We start from the raw sequence: 18,052 nt of genomic DNA on the forward strand, positions 1-18,052 counted from the left end.
ATGCTAATGCCAAGATATGCCTAGTAGGTTTACATCAAATACTTTATGGGCACAAAAAGGACCAGACCAAACATTCGAAGAATTTGACCTTCCTTCGACTGGTCTTGGGACCACCTTGGTCCCAATGTACATCCGTCCTTTATCATGTATTGTTGCTCTTCGGATTTTTTTGATGAGAATTTTGAAAATCCGTTCATCGTACGGTCAGTTTTTGTCAAGTACTATTTATATTTAATTTTAAATAAAAATATTTAAAATAATTTCTACCTCATCCTCACAAAGAGGATCAGGCGAGGATCCGGGTTAAAAAAAAAGTTCAATTCCGGTGACCAAGAGTACCTCGCACGGATACACAGACAAGACCAGGCCCGGTTCGCCTCTTTTCTCTTCTCGAATTTCTCTCTCAGATTCTAGTCCTTGGAGAGCAAAACCCTAGAAGCCATTGATACCTATCCCACTGCTCAATCCACACTGGTTGCTCCGCTACAAACCCTTCTGAATTTCTTCTCTCCAAAAGCCCAAATCGGTTTCTTTTTGTTGTTCCCCTTCCCAATCCCAAATCATCACTTGACACAGCCATGGATGCTCAGAGAGCTCTGCTGGACGAACTTATGGGCTCAGGTTCAAACCCTAATTGATCGCCGCTCTGTTTAGAAACGATAATTGCTGATTATGAGTTGGGGACTTTGGATTTGTTTAGAAAAGATAATGGCTTTAATGGGTTTTAATTTGTTTGATGTTTTTCTTGGTTGATTTTGGTTTGAATTGGTTTAATTTGGTTTTGGAATACTGATTTGTGGTGAATTCCAGCTCGTAATTTGACGGAGGAGGAGAGAAAGGGGTACAAGGAAATTACTTGGGATGATAAGGAGGTTTGTAAAGCCTATATGGTTCGATTTTGTCCTCACGATCTCTTCGTTAACACTCGAAGCGATCTAGGTGAGTTGCGATTGGAAATTGTATTGATGTTCAATTGTTTAACACTATGTTTCTTGCTGAGGAATAAGATCAAATGCTTGAACCATGATTAGGGATTTCAGCTTTTCGTATCAGATGCTTAAATTTGTTTCTGTGGAGGGCACGCTTTCGCTGACCGTAAATTTTTTGTTTTCGTATCAGGACCTTGCTCTAAAATACATGACCCAAAGTTGAAAGAAAGGTGATAGACTGAACATTTATAGAGTTGAGGGTTTTTATTTTTTTGGCAATGTGAACCTATCACAATGTTATCTAATGTTTTCTCGTTCTGCTATGTACGGAGTTTATATTTGCAATCAAAAGAGGGTCCTTTGTGCTTGTTTGGAATTGTTTTGTCACGAATTCTATCAAAAGAACGATATGATTTTTGAAAAAGCTTAGCTTGCTAACCCATAAAGACTTTTTGATCATTTATATGCTTCTGTTGTAAGAATGTTGTTTCTCTTGTCTTCCTACAAATCTGTTGTAAGAATGTTGTTTCTCTTGTCTTCCTACAAACAAGTTTTCTGCTTCTTATGTGTGGTGTAGGGTGTAGGATGAAACTTTGACATGCCTTACATGGTATTCTAAGCGGTAGCTGGGTTTTTGTTTTTGAGGTAACTTATTTACACATTTGAACAGATCTTTCCTCGAAGGGGAGAATCGTTTATCAATTCCAAGTCAGCAGTAGCTAAATAGTTGCTCATAATATAGAGTAAAATATTTGTTTAGTGATGCTCTGCTGCATGAGACGTCAAATAAAATGTCTGCTGCATGAATCGTCTATCAATTATTTATTTTGGCAGATAATTATGCGTGGTCTACTCTCTTTTGTATTCAGTAGGGGTTCGGTTAGAGGTTATTTGCCACTGTACAGATTAATTATTTAATTTTTCTTACCTATGCATTGTTGATGTACAGATATTTTGCACAGATTATCAGGGAAGTGATATATAATTGCTATATTTATGTTTATAAGATGAGTATCTAGAAGGGTTTGCAAAAATCGAAGTTTAATTTTTGACCTTGGGTGATGACCAGAGATCATTTCATACACTCTCCCCTTTCATAAGTACCCCAGGTATATTTTAGTTTTGATATCACAATTCAATGCACGAGACCAGACCAAAGATTATCCATATCATTCTTTTTTGTTTTCGCTTTTCTGGTTTTGTTCTCTAGCTCAAAACTCGCTCGTTTTTGCTTTTGTTTTAATATTTCTGTTGTTTCCTGTTCCAAAGTTGTCATTATATTATGTAGTTCCAGTTTTAATTCTTTATGTTATCGATTTTAGTTTTGAAGAGTCCCCGCGGCATGATGCTTATGTATCCAAGTTTGAAGCTGAACTTGCTCACTTTTGTGAGAAATTGGTATGTTTTGCATGTCTCCTCATTTCTCTTCGTGATGTATGCTTTTTCACCTATATTTCTGTGTCTCATTATAATTTGCTTTTCAGGTGATGGATTTGGATAGAAGAGTAAAGCGTGGGAGAGAACGCCTTGCTCAGGAGGTGGAACCTGCGCCAGCTCCTCCACTGTCAGCTGAAAAGTCTGAACAACTATCTGTTCTGGAGGAAAAGATAAAGAACTTACTGGAACAAGTGGAGGCCCTAGGTGAAGCTGGAAAGGTCGATGAAGCTGAAGCACTCATGAGAAAGGTGCTGCTGTTGGGGATTTTTAATTATTACTGTGAAGTATACTGCTACATGAAATTTGACTACTTGATTTCTTTATCCTTTCATTTGGTAGGTGGATATGCTTAATTCCGAGAAGACAGCCTTGGATCAGCAGCCCCAGAATGATAAAGTGTTGATGCTGGCACAGGAGAAAAAAATGGCACTCTGTGAGATCTGTGGTTCATTTCTTGTGGCCAATGATGCTGTAGAGAGAACTCAGTCTCATGTTACAGGGAAACAGCATATTGGTTATGGCATGGTTCGGGATTTTATAGCTGAGTTCAAGGTGAGTCTCTCTGTTGATTAATTAAGTATTGAAGTTAAGGAAAAATATGATTTCTTGCTCAGGGACTGAAAAATGTGGACCTTATTTTTCAGGAATCTAAAGAGAAGGCAAGGGAAGAAGAAAGGTTAGCGAGGGAGAAAGAAGCAGAAGAACGGAGGAAACAGAGGGAGAAGGAACAGGAGGATAGAAGGAGAAGTAATTCAAGTGATAGGGACAGGTATCGTGATAGAGATCGTGACAGGGAGCGGGACAGATATCGAGAACGAGACTCGGATCATGAAAGGTCGAGGGAGTGGAATGGCAGAGGTAGTCGGGATGGAGCGAGAGGGGTGGACCATAGGTCCAGAAATGGAAGAGATGGAGGAAGGGATAGGTACCGTGATCGAAGCAGGTCACGTTCCCCTGTTAGGCACAGTCACAAAAGGTCACCTAGAAGTCCAGTTCGCCCGTATTGATGAATCGTGTAGAATGATGTCTGAGCTTTGAAATTTAATGAGGTAGTTTCCATATCTCACATCTTTGTTGAGACTACCATCTCCCATTCATCAGTATTATTAGCGAAGAAAATGGTTGAGGTAGGTATAATTTTATTATTGTAACTCATTTTTACATTTCATTTTAGACTTGGGACGAGGCAAATTTCCTTTTGCTGTATGAAACTTCTGTCTTTACACATATTTAAGACATCAGAACACCGCAGCTGGCGACATGATGATTTTTAATCATTTTTGAGGTAACACATTTATCGTATATTTACCGTCACCAACCCATGCAATATTTCCTTCTTTCCATAGGTACACTTTTCCCTTTCTTTTCCATCCTCCTGTATCTGGTTTTTAGTTTTAACCACTCTGTTGCTGGTGCTGCTTGTTTAACCGGGATGGGGATCCGAAGAAACCAGTCAGTCAAATGCGCGGATTGTGTGCTACATGTTCATTCCTCTTGAGGTATTTAGGTTACTCTCCATATACATCTAGAAATAATTGGTCTGGTTTTACCCTTCTAATGGTTAGATCGGTGCAAGCATTCTTTTCGGTGAGAGAATAAAGACCAGTCAAGACTGGGGATAATCTGATAGACTACACTATCATGTGAAATAGGTAGTTTTGGAGTTCAAATTTCTGTCTCGGTCTCTGAGGAGCCGCTTTTGAGCAGAACTGTTGTTTCCATGGGCATGGACATCTACTTCACCAGACTGGGATGCGATATAAGATTTGCCGTCAACGGTGAATGGAGGTAACTGCCAATCATAACTCTGCAGATTAGTGCATTTCTTTTGAAGTTTTGCAGGAAGGGCAAGATAAAAACCGGCAAACCTCGACGATTAGATTTGCTACGGGTCAAATATCTCTCATGGCTAGCAATGGTTTGCGGAGGGCGTCCCTGTTCATCTTGCAGAACTAGTTTAAGAGTAGGGAGAATTGAGTTACCAAATGGAACTGAAATGATTGAATATGATCGGTATCACTTTTGACATTGTCGCATAATCGAGATCTTGTAAAGTTGTATGATCTCCAAACTTGTAGACGCCATGGTCACCGATGGGAAAGTGAAATACAATCATAATCCAGTAATCCACTCAGCACTTGCTGAAGCTAAATTCGAATGCGCTAAACCAAACCAATATTTCCATGGTTACTTTTAAGTATAAAATATTCATGAAATTGTTGATAATCTTGTCGAAATATCCAAAACATTAAGGATTGATACGAAAGTGAAGTGAAATGCAAACTTCACACTATATCGACAAGATATAGGAAAATCAATGAATATTGATGATATTTACCAAGGGCGAGCCTTGATGCAACATAAAGGTTGCTCATTTGTGATCGAAATGTTAAGGGTTTGAGTCGTGGAAATAGCCTATTTTCAAAGTAAGGGTAAGGTTGCGCATGATAGACGTTTTCCTCCTCCCCGCAAACCCTAGCGTGTCAAAGTGTTAGAAAAATACATGTCATGATTTGTCTTGACACGGTAACCCTCGCATCGTGGCATGCCAGAACATCGCTATTGGCCATGACATGACAAGCGTCGCGAATTGTTGGTAGAATGCATGTCATGACACACCATGCATTTTGTCAACAATTCACAAGACTTGTTATGACGTGCCACGATGCAAGGGCTAGAGTGTCAAGACAAGTCATTACACGCCATGCACTTTTCTAACACTTTGTCTACTTTCAGAATAATTAAAAAAAAAAGAATCTAAGAAATGTATGAAGCGTTCTTACTGGTAAGAACCTTCGTAAATATTCAACTCAAATAATGAACGTGTTCTTGCAGGTAAGAAGATGTGTAAATATTCAACTCAGATATTGAACATATTCTTTTTTTTTTTGTCAAAGATATTGAACATATTCTTACCGGTAAGAAGCTATGCAAATAAAAGATGTATGTCATGACTTGTCTTAATACGCTAATCCAAAGTATCCGTAACACGAGCAGGTAGTTGGAAACATTTCTCGCTAAAGGCATTTCCGTTAGAAGATGTAAAATGTCTTGAAATCCCCCTTATACATACAATTCAAGGAGAGAATATTGATCACAATCTCAAATAAATGCCTCAGCCGGTTGGTCTTTCTTTGTGATGATGGAGTCGATCGACTTGTTCTCTCTTGCTCGAATAAACCTTGTATCAACGAAGGAAGGGCTTGAAAAACTCCGGTCTGCGATGTTGCACACACCATAATCTTCAGGTCCACAGCCTTGAACACAATCATCGCGGTGGAAGCATATGCAATTTGGTTGACATCCCAACTTTGAAACACAAACAGACATTGAAGAGAGACATCACCGAGGAAAAGAGCAACATCATCGGTCATCACGTAAGTGTTATCCTCTCGCGGTTCATCCATCTGCCGTGGCGACCACTTGAAATCGGAAGATACTTTGTTACCACCAATAGTTTTCTCTCATCAGAAACCACAAGATGTATCTTCAAGTTGCGGACCTTGTCTCGATCAATGCCGAACAATCATTCAAGCCGGTTGCAACTGCATTTACATCCGAGCACTCTCTCACAATTACGTCACATGCAGAAATTTTAAGTAATTTCACTGTTTTTGTTCAAAGCTTTACAACCCGGTAACCATATCAGTCATTTTGCTTTCGCGTTTTTTCTCCGAGTAGAAGTAAACTTCTACTGAGGAAATAGTTATCTAGAAATAGTCGCTAAAGAAAAGAACAGCTCCTTTAACGACGAAAAATTGTTTGAAGATCGTCATAAAAAAGCTTTAGCACCAATTTATGTTCTCTCTGTAAATTTTATTTAAAAAAACTTAATAAGCACATGCAAAGCATGTATACGATTGCTAGTATTTCAAAATTTTACATACTCGTTGCCAAAGCACATGATAACTCCATTAACTGCAAAATGTTGAAACATCGAACCGATGGCTAATTCAGACACAAAAACAACCCGACCCTCTGTATAAATTCAAGAATGTACTGCACATCTTTCAAACAATTTCGTCCAAGATGAAATTATGACTAGTCTAGACTCAAACGCCGGATCTTACATACAAGGTTTGCAGTTGGAAGGTCGAGATTTCCTGCGTCCGACTTCACAAGGTCCTTGAGCTGGTCTCTTGGGGTAGAAAGACAGGTGTGGAATGTGGCAAGGACAGGAGGAATTGGCATTGATAAGGCAGAAAGCACATTGCTTAGATACTCTATGTCAACAGATAGCTGTTGCGCTCCACGATCTGTGATGTACTGAATTCCTCGCAGTTGCTCCATGTAAAGAGCTGTGGCACCCTCTGCAACCTTCATTGCACAAACACAGCATTGTCAAAACGGAAGAGTGTCGTGGAATCATCTATTACACAATTTTGATAAGATTCACAACGTTACTACAACATATTGCAGATGTAAGTTGGTACCTTGAACATCCATTCTGTTGCAAAAATCTGGGCTTCATCATTGTTGGCATCACTGTTCGAAATGCCCTCCGCAAGTGGCTCTAACTGCTGAGGTAAAGTAAGAAGATATTCACCGATACTGGTCACATAGGCCTGCGGGTAAGCACTGAAGGTTGGGAGATGATATGCACTTTGTTCTTCAACTGAGGACCATATTGGTAATCGAGAAACATCACTGAGGCGTTGCCGTACTTTGGAGATGAGAACATCGTATACAAGTTCATTAACTGTGTCAGCAAATGCTGTAACCCTCTGAGATGCGAGGGGAAGTGCATGAAACCGAGGATCTTTAGACTGCATTGCACCAAAAGGTGATGTCAATTTATATTTCGACCCCCAAAATAATGTTCTCATTTAAACTGAAGGGGGAGTATATGGAAGAGAGAACAGCAAGGCTGAAACATTAATCTAATCATACCTGACTTAAAAGGTTAAAGAGTTTTCGAGCCTTCTCAGGAACATCAATGAGCCGCACAGCCGCCACATCCAGGGCAGCCCTTCCGCCCAAAGATGATGAACCATTTCCATCATCACTAGCAAGATGAGATAGGTTTTGGTCCACACTTGAACCAAACACGGAAACTGAGAGTGTAGTGCTCAATCTCGCAAGAGTAGCTCTCAAGGAAGCTTCAAATACAGAGGACCTGCTAGTTAGACAATCTGCAACTGTAAGGATTTGTAAAGCACCTTGCACGATGGACCACTCCTCCTCATTCGAAATCGAATCAACCTTGCGTGCACTTTGGATGTCCTTCTTATCCAACCCTGTCTCCTTCTTTGAACCAACACCGTCACCACCATGATCCACTCCACAGACAACTCTTAACGATTTCAGGGTTTCTTGCAAGGTAGAAATATACTGTAACATTATGTCATCAATTGCAAGAATTAACTCATCTGCCTCAGAACCTCCAGTCAAGCTGATGCATCTTTCAACAGCTGCTTCAAGAAGTACAATAACTTGGGGAATTGATTCCTCCATTCTGCGAACTGTTTCACTAAGTTCAATTCCTTGAGCTCCCACACCACGGGTAACGGCTCCTCTTAGATCCACTCCAGCAATCTCAGCAGAAAGTATAGCACGCTCCATCTGTCCATACCTACCACACGTTTCACCATAGATCAACCAATAAAAAAATTAACAAATAAAAGACAGCACCATATCGAGTATATCAAAAAGAAGGAAATCAAGGGCCAATCCAAACTGAACCAAATGCAAGTAAGAAAAGAAAACCAGGCCTGAATGAAAATTCAAACCCTGATCTTTCTTACCTTTGCTTAAATGATTCATATGGAAGATAGACTGCCTTTAGCGTATCCATTAAAACACGTAGATCAGATTCCGAAAACAAATGCTGAATATTCCTTGCAAAGGTCTGGGTCATATTGTGTAATTCAATCAAAGCCTCCAGATGCTTCGTCTGGATCTTGATACCCTTTGGCATGTCACCAGAAAGAATATCTAATATACCTAAAGTTTAAAAATAAGAAATTTGAGATATGATAATAAAGAATTAATCATTAGAATAATATCGAAATGGTGAAAGGTGTGAGAGGTGGGGCAAAAACTTTGTATATCCATCCAGCACACAGAATCAGAATATCAACCCTCTAATGAGTAGCAATGTATCATTTCACACCACCTAATACCAATGCAATACCCAAGTCATTCGGACCAGTACAAGTTTTAAGAGAAGAAAGATGGTAAAATAGAACAAGTCTCAGATCATAATCATTTAAAACATCATCTAATAATAACAGAACAAAAATTCACATCCAACCTTTTGCCAATGATTTTGTTTCAGGAACAACATCTCCAGTAGCAAGGTTGATACGGGAAACAAAACTTGCCCCAACAGCTACCATCGTCTCAACCAGCAGTTTTGGGACAAGAGACTTATAATCCTCAGGAAAGGCAACCATGCACCTATACACAACAGTTGAAGCTAATTTTGATATTCCATGACTTTAGAATAAAATTCTGTAACTTCCTAAACCTTTCCCGAATATTTATTTTTTCTTCTTTAGAGGGGTATAAATTCAAAATTTTCTTAACATTAAGGAAGATAATAATAGTGAACATGAACATGCATAAGCCTCAAAAGTATGTCTTGTCCCCATTTTCTGTTGTAAAACCAGATAAAGAACATAAGGAAAAGACAGTTTACATTGCTGAGTTATATACAAATGCAATATCTCATGGTAACACATTAAGGGCTCATTTGGAGAGTAGGATTGGAATGGAATGGATAACTTTCTAATCTCAAGGCATGTTTTGAGGGGAGACATGAAAAAATTATGATCAACAACAGGGTAGAAGATTTTACTCACTAAGGAAACATATCTATTCCAATCCTCTCCAAAATGGTAGGATTAGAAGGAATGAGTTTTCTTCATGTCTAATCCGCTTCTCAGTAATCCCCTCTAAATGAAATATCATTCACTTCTACCATCAATTTGCCTTGAAATTGGAGAGTTATTCATTCCAATCCAATCCTACTTATCAAACGAGGCCTAAGAACAAGGATAAAATAGAAAAATGTCTGGGAATCAAAGAGTGAGAATGTACCACTTCCATTCTTGTTCAAGATAAAGTAGCAATTCATCATAGAAATTTGGGAGCCAAGTGGAGAATAGAATTGTGGGAGCAGCTGACTGAGACTCATTAGTAGCGGATGGTCTTTCAAATTGAGACTTCTCAGTTGCAAGCTTATTAGGCGGTGGTTGTTTTGCGTCAAAATCTTCCCATAGCTGCTTTATGGGCTTTAGGTGAACTTTTGTATAATGCAACTCCATGGACTTGAACCTCCCAATTCGAATGAGAATCCCACGCAAATCTTGAGCAATTTCAACCTGTAAAGACGTATAAATCGTCATTTTTCATCTAGAGTCTAGCCACAAAAAAGGCTGTTGGACTATAATAGAAAGGAAGCAATTCAATAAGAAAAATGTTAGGGATTGTGACCTTGCGATTGGATATTGCGTCGGTAAGACGTGGTTGCACCATTGAATCAAGCCTATCCTCTAAGACCTCAAGTTGCTTCCTCACATTTGCAAATTCCGCAACCTAAAATCACGGGGTTGATCATCGATATGCCTTCATTATGACCAAATACATACAAAAAATGCACTATGGTACTGAATCAACTACAAAAATGCAAATCTTTAAAAACATAATATGCAGCTTCCATTACCTCCCCAACAGCAGACAAGCAATGCCTCATGTTGGCTAAAGTTTCGGCCACGCGAGGAAGATCACCACTTGCAAAAACATCCTCGACTGTCGCACTCAGTTGAGTTAACCCAGCAGCATCTTGCAATGTCTCGTATGCAGCTTCCATCCTCTGCTTCACAATATCGACTTTCGCAAGCGCCGCTATAGATTCAGCTGAAGATCCCTCTGCCTGCACAAGGCATATTATTGATTGATTGTTCAATTCCCAAATAATCCCAAATCCCAATTCAATTATCCCACATTTTCTCAGCAACCAAACAAGAGTATAACAGACAGAGGAGGCTGGTAACGGTAACCTACCTTCTTGAGCTTGTCGAGAATGGAGGACACGGCGGAGCGGAGCGATACGGCATCATCGCGGAGGCGGACAACGTCACGTGTGGCACGTGGAACGCGGAGGAGGGCGGAGGCGCTCTGCTCCTCGAGCGAAGCTGCGATCTCCTCCGAGACCATCTGGAGCTTCATCTCGAGATCCACCATGTGCTTGTCTACCGAGTCCTGCGGGTGCCGGGCCTGGCACGCCGAGTTAACCCACTTCTTCGGGTCGAAGTTCGGGTCCGAGAACGGACCCAGATCCAGCATCATTGCTTCCCGCGCTCACTGACTCGGTTCGAAATCGGACGGATCGACTCGCTTTTTCGACTCGGTACCGAATTGCCAACTGCCGAGTCTCAAGCTTTTTTCTTTTTTTTGGGAAAAAGCTTCAAGCTTTGGGAGTTACTTCTCTACTGCTCTGAATCATCCGAATTCCGATCCCGAGGATATGAAGAAGAAAGAAGAAGGGCCAATTGGCAAAAACATTCCAATACGACACCAGAGTTTGGGGTCGGTTTGTGAATAAGGATAAATATGTAATGACGATTTGCCCTTATGTAAAAGTGCGGGCCTATTTGACGTTGTTGTTCAATCTTGTCCGTTACTTTCGTTGTTTTATTTTTGTGATTTAATCGTTTTATGATTAGTTTGAGAAGTGTTTTAAAATAACTGCAAGCGTTTTTAAGAAAAAATATATTTTTGAAACCAATCATTAGTAAAATTATAAGTTAATTCTAGAAAAACGTTTGAAATATTTCTTATAGAAAGCACATAACTAATTTTTTTTTTTTGAAATCCAAAAATATTTTCTTTAAAAACAATTTCAACGGCCCTTAATCACGTAACGGTGGAATCTTCATTCATACAAATTTTTAATCATGTTAACATATGGCTTACAACTATTGTGAAGTAATAGTAAATGGAACTTTAACAAAAAGTTCTCAGTACTGTTCACTTTAATGAAAAACCACACTTTTACACTAAAAATTCAATTCTGATAGTATTCACTTTATCCTTTATTTTATCATTATCGTTAAAATTCAAATTTTCGAACACATTTTATTAGTTTTCCGATAGTAAGAGCACAGGTAAAATCCAAATTGGCTTGTTTGCTTGCTCTCCACACTTTTGCCCCCCTATATAAATACGTCCCTCCAATTTAGGTGCGAGATTTGCTCTCGAAATTAAATCTGGTTTTGTTTTCGTGCTCTTCAAGCTATTTTTATATCTTCGGAGTTCCAATGGCGTCCTCGCTTGCCCTCAGGCGACTTTTCCCCAACTTCAAGTTCCTCGCCACGGATATCTCCCTCAGTCGCCCAAATTCAATCGCTGTAGCCACCCGCTCGGGCTTTGCTGCCTCCCGGAGGTACTTCTCTAACCCCGGCGGAGTTGATGGAGACGAGGATTGGTACGTGCGCGAGACGGATGAGGGTTATTACGTGCGAATGGAGATGGAGGGGCTTGATAAAGAGGACGTGAAGGTGTCGGTGAACGTGGAGGAGAACACTCTCAGCATCAAAGGCGAGGGCGGGTTCTGCAGCTTCCATCACCTGCCGGAGTTATGCAAGACCGACGGCGTGAAGGCGGAGATGAAGAACGGCGTGCTCAAGGTGGTTGTTCCGAAGGTCCGCGAACAGGACAGGGCTGAGTTGATTCATGTCAAGGTTGAGTAGTTTTGTAGAAACATATATACTAATTGGCAAATTGATTGCTTGCTCTTTTTAAATACATACACGTACTTATTGGTTTCTTTGATGTTTGAGATTGGACGAACGCTCATGTTTTGAGATTAAGGTCAGGAATTAATTACGATTTGGATTGGCTTATAATCAGGTAGCGATAACGAAACTAAACAAGATCAAGTTGCTGTCTTAGACAACAGTTAGGCGGTGATTTCGCTGAGTTGCAGCGTAATTAGCAGTCAGATGATAATCTTGACGTGCAACATTAACAAAATAGTGATTAATTAAGTATGAGTTGATGTCGATTGTGGAGGCGCCGGTGGAGATAAGAATCATAGGCAAAGGCAACCTCAAGCTTCTGGTCGGATGTTATTTCTTTCACATGACCAACTCCAGCAGCTGCTGCATGAACAAGGACCGTGTGCCCGGGTTCAACCTGTATATCAACACTAAAGTTAAGACAAAAAGTTTGAAATTCTTAAAAATTTGTAACATTAGAAATAGGAAATATGAGAGACCTGACAATCGTGTTGTGTTTGCCATATTCGTGTCGTTTTCGGAAGATACCAATATCTTAACGGATCATGACGTGTGACGTATCAAACCCGCTAAAATGAACTGATAATATGACTCGACCCAAACTCAACCGTTGCTCAATGTCAAGGATGCAATTGTAACGAAGCCATGTATATCCCTCAAAATAAAATATACATGGGTTCTTAAAATTAAACAGAAAAAGCAACGAAAAGGCCGGCTGGCAACCGACGGATTACATGAAGCAGATGGACCAAAATCAGAACAACAAAACGAGAACAACCGAGGTCCAATTTAATCCTTGGAATCCTATTTCCTTTGGAAGTATAATATTTTTGTGTATGAATAGGGCATGTAGGAGGCAGATCTCTCTTCCTGTCAAATAAAACCCCAACAGCAACTCCTGCCCTACCCAATCATGCCAAGGGAATCTATGGATCCAGGTCGGTTTTCTTATTAAAACTATTGATTTGATTACATAATTTTTTTTGTTTAGTTTGTGTTCAGTTAGTACTTTTTAATTTTATATATTTTGTGATTAGGAGATAAAACACTGTTTATTTGTATATTTGTTTAGTTAGTGAAGTTGTGTACGCTGATCAAAGAATATAGGAACGTCGGTCTAATTCTTCATCATCAGCTCAGCTGACTAGTGTTTTTTATCTTTTGGTTCATGTCAGATTGGGCTGCGTTGTCTAGAGAGCTTTTAAATTTAGTTGTAGAGAGACTGGAGACGCCAAAAGAATTTAGCTTGGTTTGCGAGTCCTGGCGTTCGGCTGCAAAGGATATACAGACCCATCGTGCAGACACGACAACCCCAATGATCTTGATTTCTTCTCATACAGACAAAGATAAGTGGCATTTATACAATCCCTTGGATGACAAGGTTCGTAAAACCGAATGCAATTTGGGAAGACGTCAACGAATTTGTGGGTCTTCAAAAGGATGGTCAATGCGCTGTCAATGGACATCGAACTGTATCACTAATAAATCCTTTCCTTACCACTGAAAAGTCAATAGTTCGCCTTCCTCCATTGAACCCTCCAAAGTTGGGTCAGTTCAACATGAAAGTTATTATGTCTACCAGGCTACAATCTCAGCGGATCCAATATTAGATGCCGACAAGTTGACTGCATTGTTATGGTCATGTGTGAGATGTACAGTGCTTTTATTCGACTGAACAAAGACAGTACGTGGAGTTATGCCCATGAAACGGTTGACATACAACGGTGGTGATTGCTTCAAGATGTTGTATTTGGGCTGTCATTTGGTTGTGTATTTGTTTGGAATGTTTGATTTTTTGAGCAAGAAAAGCACCTTAATTTTGAGTCCGCAGTTGTTTTGTTGACGCTCCATAGATGTAAAGAATTTTTGTTTTTCATTACAAAATTTGAATGTGCAGAAGAAGAAACACCGCCAACTTGAATTTAGTATCTTACGACTATATGATTTCATAACTTTATTAAACTTATTTTTGAGATTAACTTTTTCATATTGAAATAGGATCCTCTCTTGATCCGTTCCATTCGGATTCTCCAAGTCCTCAATTCTGGAGCTTTAGAATATTAAAAATAAAAAAAATCTTGGATCACGAATTTTGTAGAGAGAAATAGATAGATGGAGATGGAGAACAAAAGACTAAGGAGGTAGAGAGGAAAGAAGATGAACATGAGAAGTTGAAGGAAATTTTTTTATTATTGATCTCAGGCCGTTCGATTTTCATATGAACGTGCAAGATTGAATGCTTTCTGAATAATTGAGATTCTCTCCTAATCTTTTCTATGCAGACTCTCGGTATTGATTAAGACTGGCTGTTGATACAAGATCGTGCGGCTAGAATTGAATTTTAATTTTTTATCAAATTTTCACTTGAAGCGAGCTAAGTATCACTCTAAATATGCATGCCATTACACAGACGGACTATTTAAAGCAGATGGGCCAAAATCACAAAAAAACAAAACGAGAACAACAGAGGCCCAATGTTATCCTCGGAATCCTATTCCTTTTGGGAGTATATATATATATTTTTTATCAGAAAATAATTTGCATATAAATAGCGGATATATTTTTCGTCCTGTCAAATAAGACCCTAACTCGGTGAGAGAAGATTTTGTTGTTGTTGTCGTCATTAAAATTTAAAATAATAAAATTATTTTGTGTGCTAGAATCTATGGATCGAGGTATGTTTTCTTATTGAAACTGTTGATTTGATTACATATTTTTTTTTTTTTTATGTATTTCATTAAGTGTTTAAAATATTTGTATCAATGAAAATATCGATATACAAATTTGTGAAAACATCGATAGATATATCGCTATCAATTGCCTTATATGATAATTATGAAAATTTAAAATAAAACTTTGGAATGTCAAACACTGATTTAGACGAACCATAAGAGTTTTTCTTCCATGTTTAACCGAGATGTTGGAAATTTCAAACACTGGTTGCATTAGCGTTTTTCGATTTTTCTTTTTGATATTGGTCTAATTCTTCATCATCAGCTGACTTGTGTTTTTAATCTTTTGGTTCGAGTCAGATTGGTCTGCTTTGCCCAGAGAGCTTTTAAATTTAGTTGTAGAGAGAACGGAGTCGCCAAAAGAATTTAGCTTTGTTTGCAAGTCCTGGCGTTCGGTTGCGAAGGATACACAGAGCTATTGCGCCATGACGACAAACCCATTGCTCATGATACCTTCTCAATCATATTACAAGTGGAGTTTATACAATCCGGTGGATGACAAGGTTCTTAAAACCCAATTAAATTTGGCAAGACAACGATTTTGCGGGTCTTCAAAAGGCTGGTTAATCGTTGCGGATAAGAATCGTCTTGTATCGCTAATAAATCCGTTCTTTAGTAACGATGAAAAGAAAATAATTCGCCTTCCTCCACTGAGCCTGCCAAGTTTGATTCGGCTTCGACGTGAAAACTATGTTGTGTACAAGGCTACAATTTCAGCAGATCCAATACTAAATGCCGATAACTGCATTGTTACAGTGGTGTATGAGGACATCTGCCAATTGGCTTTTCTTCGACTCAACAAAGACAGTCAGTGGACTTATATCCTTGAAAAGGTTGACAGAGGATGGTGGCGCACGGTTGAAGAAGTTGTTCAATTTGAAGACAGATTCTATGCTGTGGATTTGTATGGTAAAGTCTTTTCTTTCGACGTTACTACTCCGTCTGTCGCACCGGTGAAAGTGGTCGGACGCGAATTTGACGGGGAGAACTGTTATGTCACGAGATACCTTGTGGTTTGTAATGAGAAAACAATACTGATGGTTCAAAGGTGCATGGTTGGTCTTGACGGTCACGAGACAAAAAGAATCAGTGTCTTTGAACTAAATATCAGCAAGGGTGAGTGGACGGAGAAGAACAGTTTAGGTGACGTTGCTTTGTTTGTGGGTGATAATTCTTCAATATATGTTTGTGCTTCAAAGTCGGGATGTCGAGCAAATTGCATATACTTCATTCATGATAATATTGAAGGAGGGTTTGGACCGCGCGGAGCTTATGATTATGGTGTCTACAATGTCGAGGAAAAGAGGTTTTTAGAAAATCCTTTCCATAGAGATGCTGGGATTCTGATGAGCAAGACCGTTGTATCTCCGATATGGATTGCACCAACTTATAATTTGTAGAACAATATTTTTTGTTCTTCTTGGTTTTCTTGGATATATTTGATGTATGGATTTGGAACATTATGGTTTTAATTTGTAACTGCACTATTGAATTGCTGTTTTTGTGTTTTGCAACTCTGTTGGTGGGTTCTTTCGCATGGTCCTGCAAGCCTATGAATAGTACTATTATTTAGATGTGTCATATGAACCACCTTACGTAGACGTACTATGAATAGTCCAGATATCTGAATTCGTCAGCTCGGACAATCCCAAACACAGAACCACTATAGTTTGTGATTGCTAACCTAGCGGATTATCAATTAATGCGACAGTAACAAAGGACTAGTGACTAGCATAGTTGGGCCCCAAATTAGTCCAATCCGAAACACTTCTGAAACGTCAAAACAAGAAAATGAAACTTCCGAGTGCCACATTCCTCCAAAGTCGTATCAATTGTCCCGTGGAGACAGACGAACGTTCCAGTATGGGCTAAGCGCGACGTGTCACGTGTCGCCAAAGAAGTGCATTGTTTTAGTGGCTTAAAACGCCACCCCTTAACGGAACCGGATCACCTCTATATCCATATATACTGAGTCTGCTGAGCAGGCGATTTGGATTGTTGAAATTTGATTCAACGGCTACAATTATTATAACTTTTAGAGAGCCTCATGTTTGTAGTTGTTAGATCAAATTTCAACTTCCTAGATCGCCTGCTTAGCAGGCTCAGTTTTATTGGATCTGGAGAGGATCTGGCTCCCCATTAACCATCGACTTCGCCACGTCATCTAAACGTATGTTGGCGACGTGCATGAAATAAATTACCACATTTATGGATATAAAATCCCATAAGATTTGAAATTTAACTTTTATGGGATTAAACAACAAACTCTACCATTAGAAAACCTTAAACCAATTAAAAATTGGTGATTAAAATGTGGAAAATAAGTTATGAAAAGAATTGTTTTGATTTATTGAATATCATGATAAAAGATAAATGTTCCCATAAGAATGTACCCATGTACAATTATAGTAATTCACAAGAATGTACCTATATACAATTTCAACATTAAAACCCATATGCGACAACAACAAAAAAACAATGTTCCCATATAAACTCTTAATGTAAAAATTGATTAAAGGATAGAAAAATGGAAGCAAACCATAAGTGAGAGGTCTTACGTTCGATTCTTGACAAATACGAGTTTGAACCATATTATTGCTAGCCCATTATGAGGCTAAACCCACCATTATCCCTTTAGTGTAGATAATATCGTTTATTAAAAAAAATTACTTAAGGGTACATACTATATAAATCTTATAGGAAAAAGTTATACATATATGGGTACAAAATACTTTAGAAGAAAAAGTTTCATGTACACAATGAAATTAAAATTGCATTCATAGTAATATAATGGTCGTTTGTTATGGTTTTGCAATATGATCGTCTTGGAGAAAAAGTAAGTTCGAAATTTTGTTGGCAAAATTTAATTTGAAGATACATATTCAATATAATAATGTTGAATTTGAATATAAACATAAATTTGAGTGAGAGAATTTTGGGATTTTAAGTTACAAACGTAATAATGTAATAGAAATTATAAATTAAAATTTGTAAAACAAATAAAAAGATGACATAAAAGTATTTTACCAGTAAAATGTTGAGTTGAGATGTACAAAGTCAAGATACTAACTGAAGGACCAGAATCCTCTCCTGAGCAGTTCCCTAGGGATCCCGTAATCTTGTCTGTTCATTTTATATCGTGCAGTCAGTTTTCGTTAGGTACTATTCATATTTGAATTTTAAAATTTAAAATTTAAATAATTTCTAACCG

At 38.7% G+C, this 18,052-nt stretch overlaps 4 protein-coding genes across 5 annotated transcripts; 3 read left to right on the top strand and 1 right to left on the bottom strand.

The window, feature by feature from the left end:
- The first annotated feature begins 253 nt into the window (after positions 1–253).
- On the top strand, positions 254–4,518 carry LOC103439292 (uncharacterized). 2 transcript variants are annotated; one of them, XM_008377849.4, is made up of 9 exons: positions 275–621; positions 811–939; positions 1,120–1,159; positions 2,252–2,327; positions 2,414–2,614; positions 2,706–2,918; positions 3,011–3,415; positions 3,541–3,865; positions 4,019–4,518. In XM_008377849.4, the coding sequence occupies exons 1-7, from the start codon at positions 579–581 to the stop codon at positions 3,371–3,373; spliced, it is 1,065 nt and encodes a 354-aa protein (XP_008376071.2). In that variant the 5' UTR covers positions 275–578; the 3' UTR covers positions 3,374–3,415; positions 3,541–3,865; positions 4,019–4,518. The 2 variants fall into 2 exon arrangements, with proteins under 2 accessions (XP_008376058.2, XP_008376071.2); XM_008377836.4 differs by having other exon boundaries at positions 254–621; positions 3,011–3,865.
- A 1,738-nt stretch (positions 4,519–6,256) lies between these two features.
- Positions 6,257–10,918, bottom strand: LOC103439313 (conserved oligomeric Golgi complex subunit 7). The gene is made up of 9 exons (XM_070826245.1): positions 10,374–10,918; positions 10,033–10,242; positions 9,804–9,905; positions 9,408–9,691; positions 8,620–8,765; positions 8,111–8,309; positions 7,257–7,938; positions 6,800–7,132; positions 6,257–6,683 (listed from the first exon to the last, which is right to left on the bottom strand). Exons 1-9 carry the CDS (start codon positions 10,656–10,658, stop codon positions 6,408–6,410), a joined length of 2,517 nt encoding a protein of 838 aa, XP_070682346.1. The 5' UTR covers positions 10,659–10,918; the 3' UTR covers positions 6,257–6,407.
- Positions 10,919–11,629: 711 nt separating this feature from the next.
- Positions 11,630–12,061, top strand: LOC139190859 (heat shock 22 kDa protein, mitochondrial-like). The gene has a single exon (XM_070811358.1). The coding sequence runs from the start codon at positions 11,630–11,632 to the stop codon at positions 12,059–12,061; it is 432 nt and encodes a 143-aa protein (XP_070667459.1).
- A 3,205-nt stretch (positions 12,062–15,266) lies between these two features.
- LOC139190892 (F-box protein At2g26160-like) lies at positions 15,267–16,241 on the top strand. The gene has a single exon (XM_070811393.1). It carries the CDS (start codon positions 15,267–15,269, stop codon positions 16,239–16,241), a length of 975 nt encoding a protein of 324 aa, XP_070667494.1.
- Positions 16,242–18,052: the final 1,811 nt, after the last annotated feature.

This window comes from Malus domestica, chromosome 01, assembly GCF_042453785.1.
Source record: "Malus domestica chromosome 01, GDT2T_hap1".
In the NCBI taxonomy this organism is placed as follows: domain Eukaryota; kingdom Viridiplantae; phylum Streptophyta; class Magnoliopsida; order Rosales; family Rosaceae; genus Malus; species Malus domestica.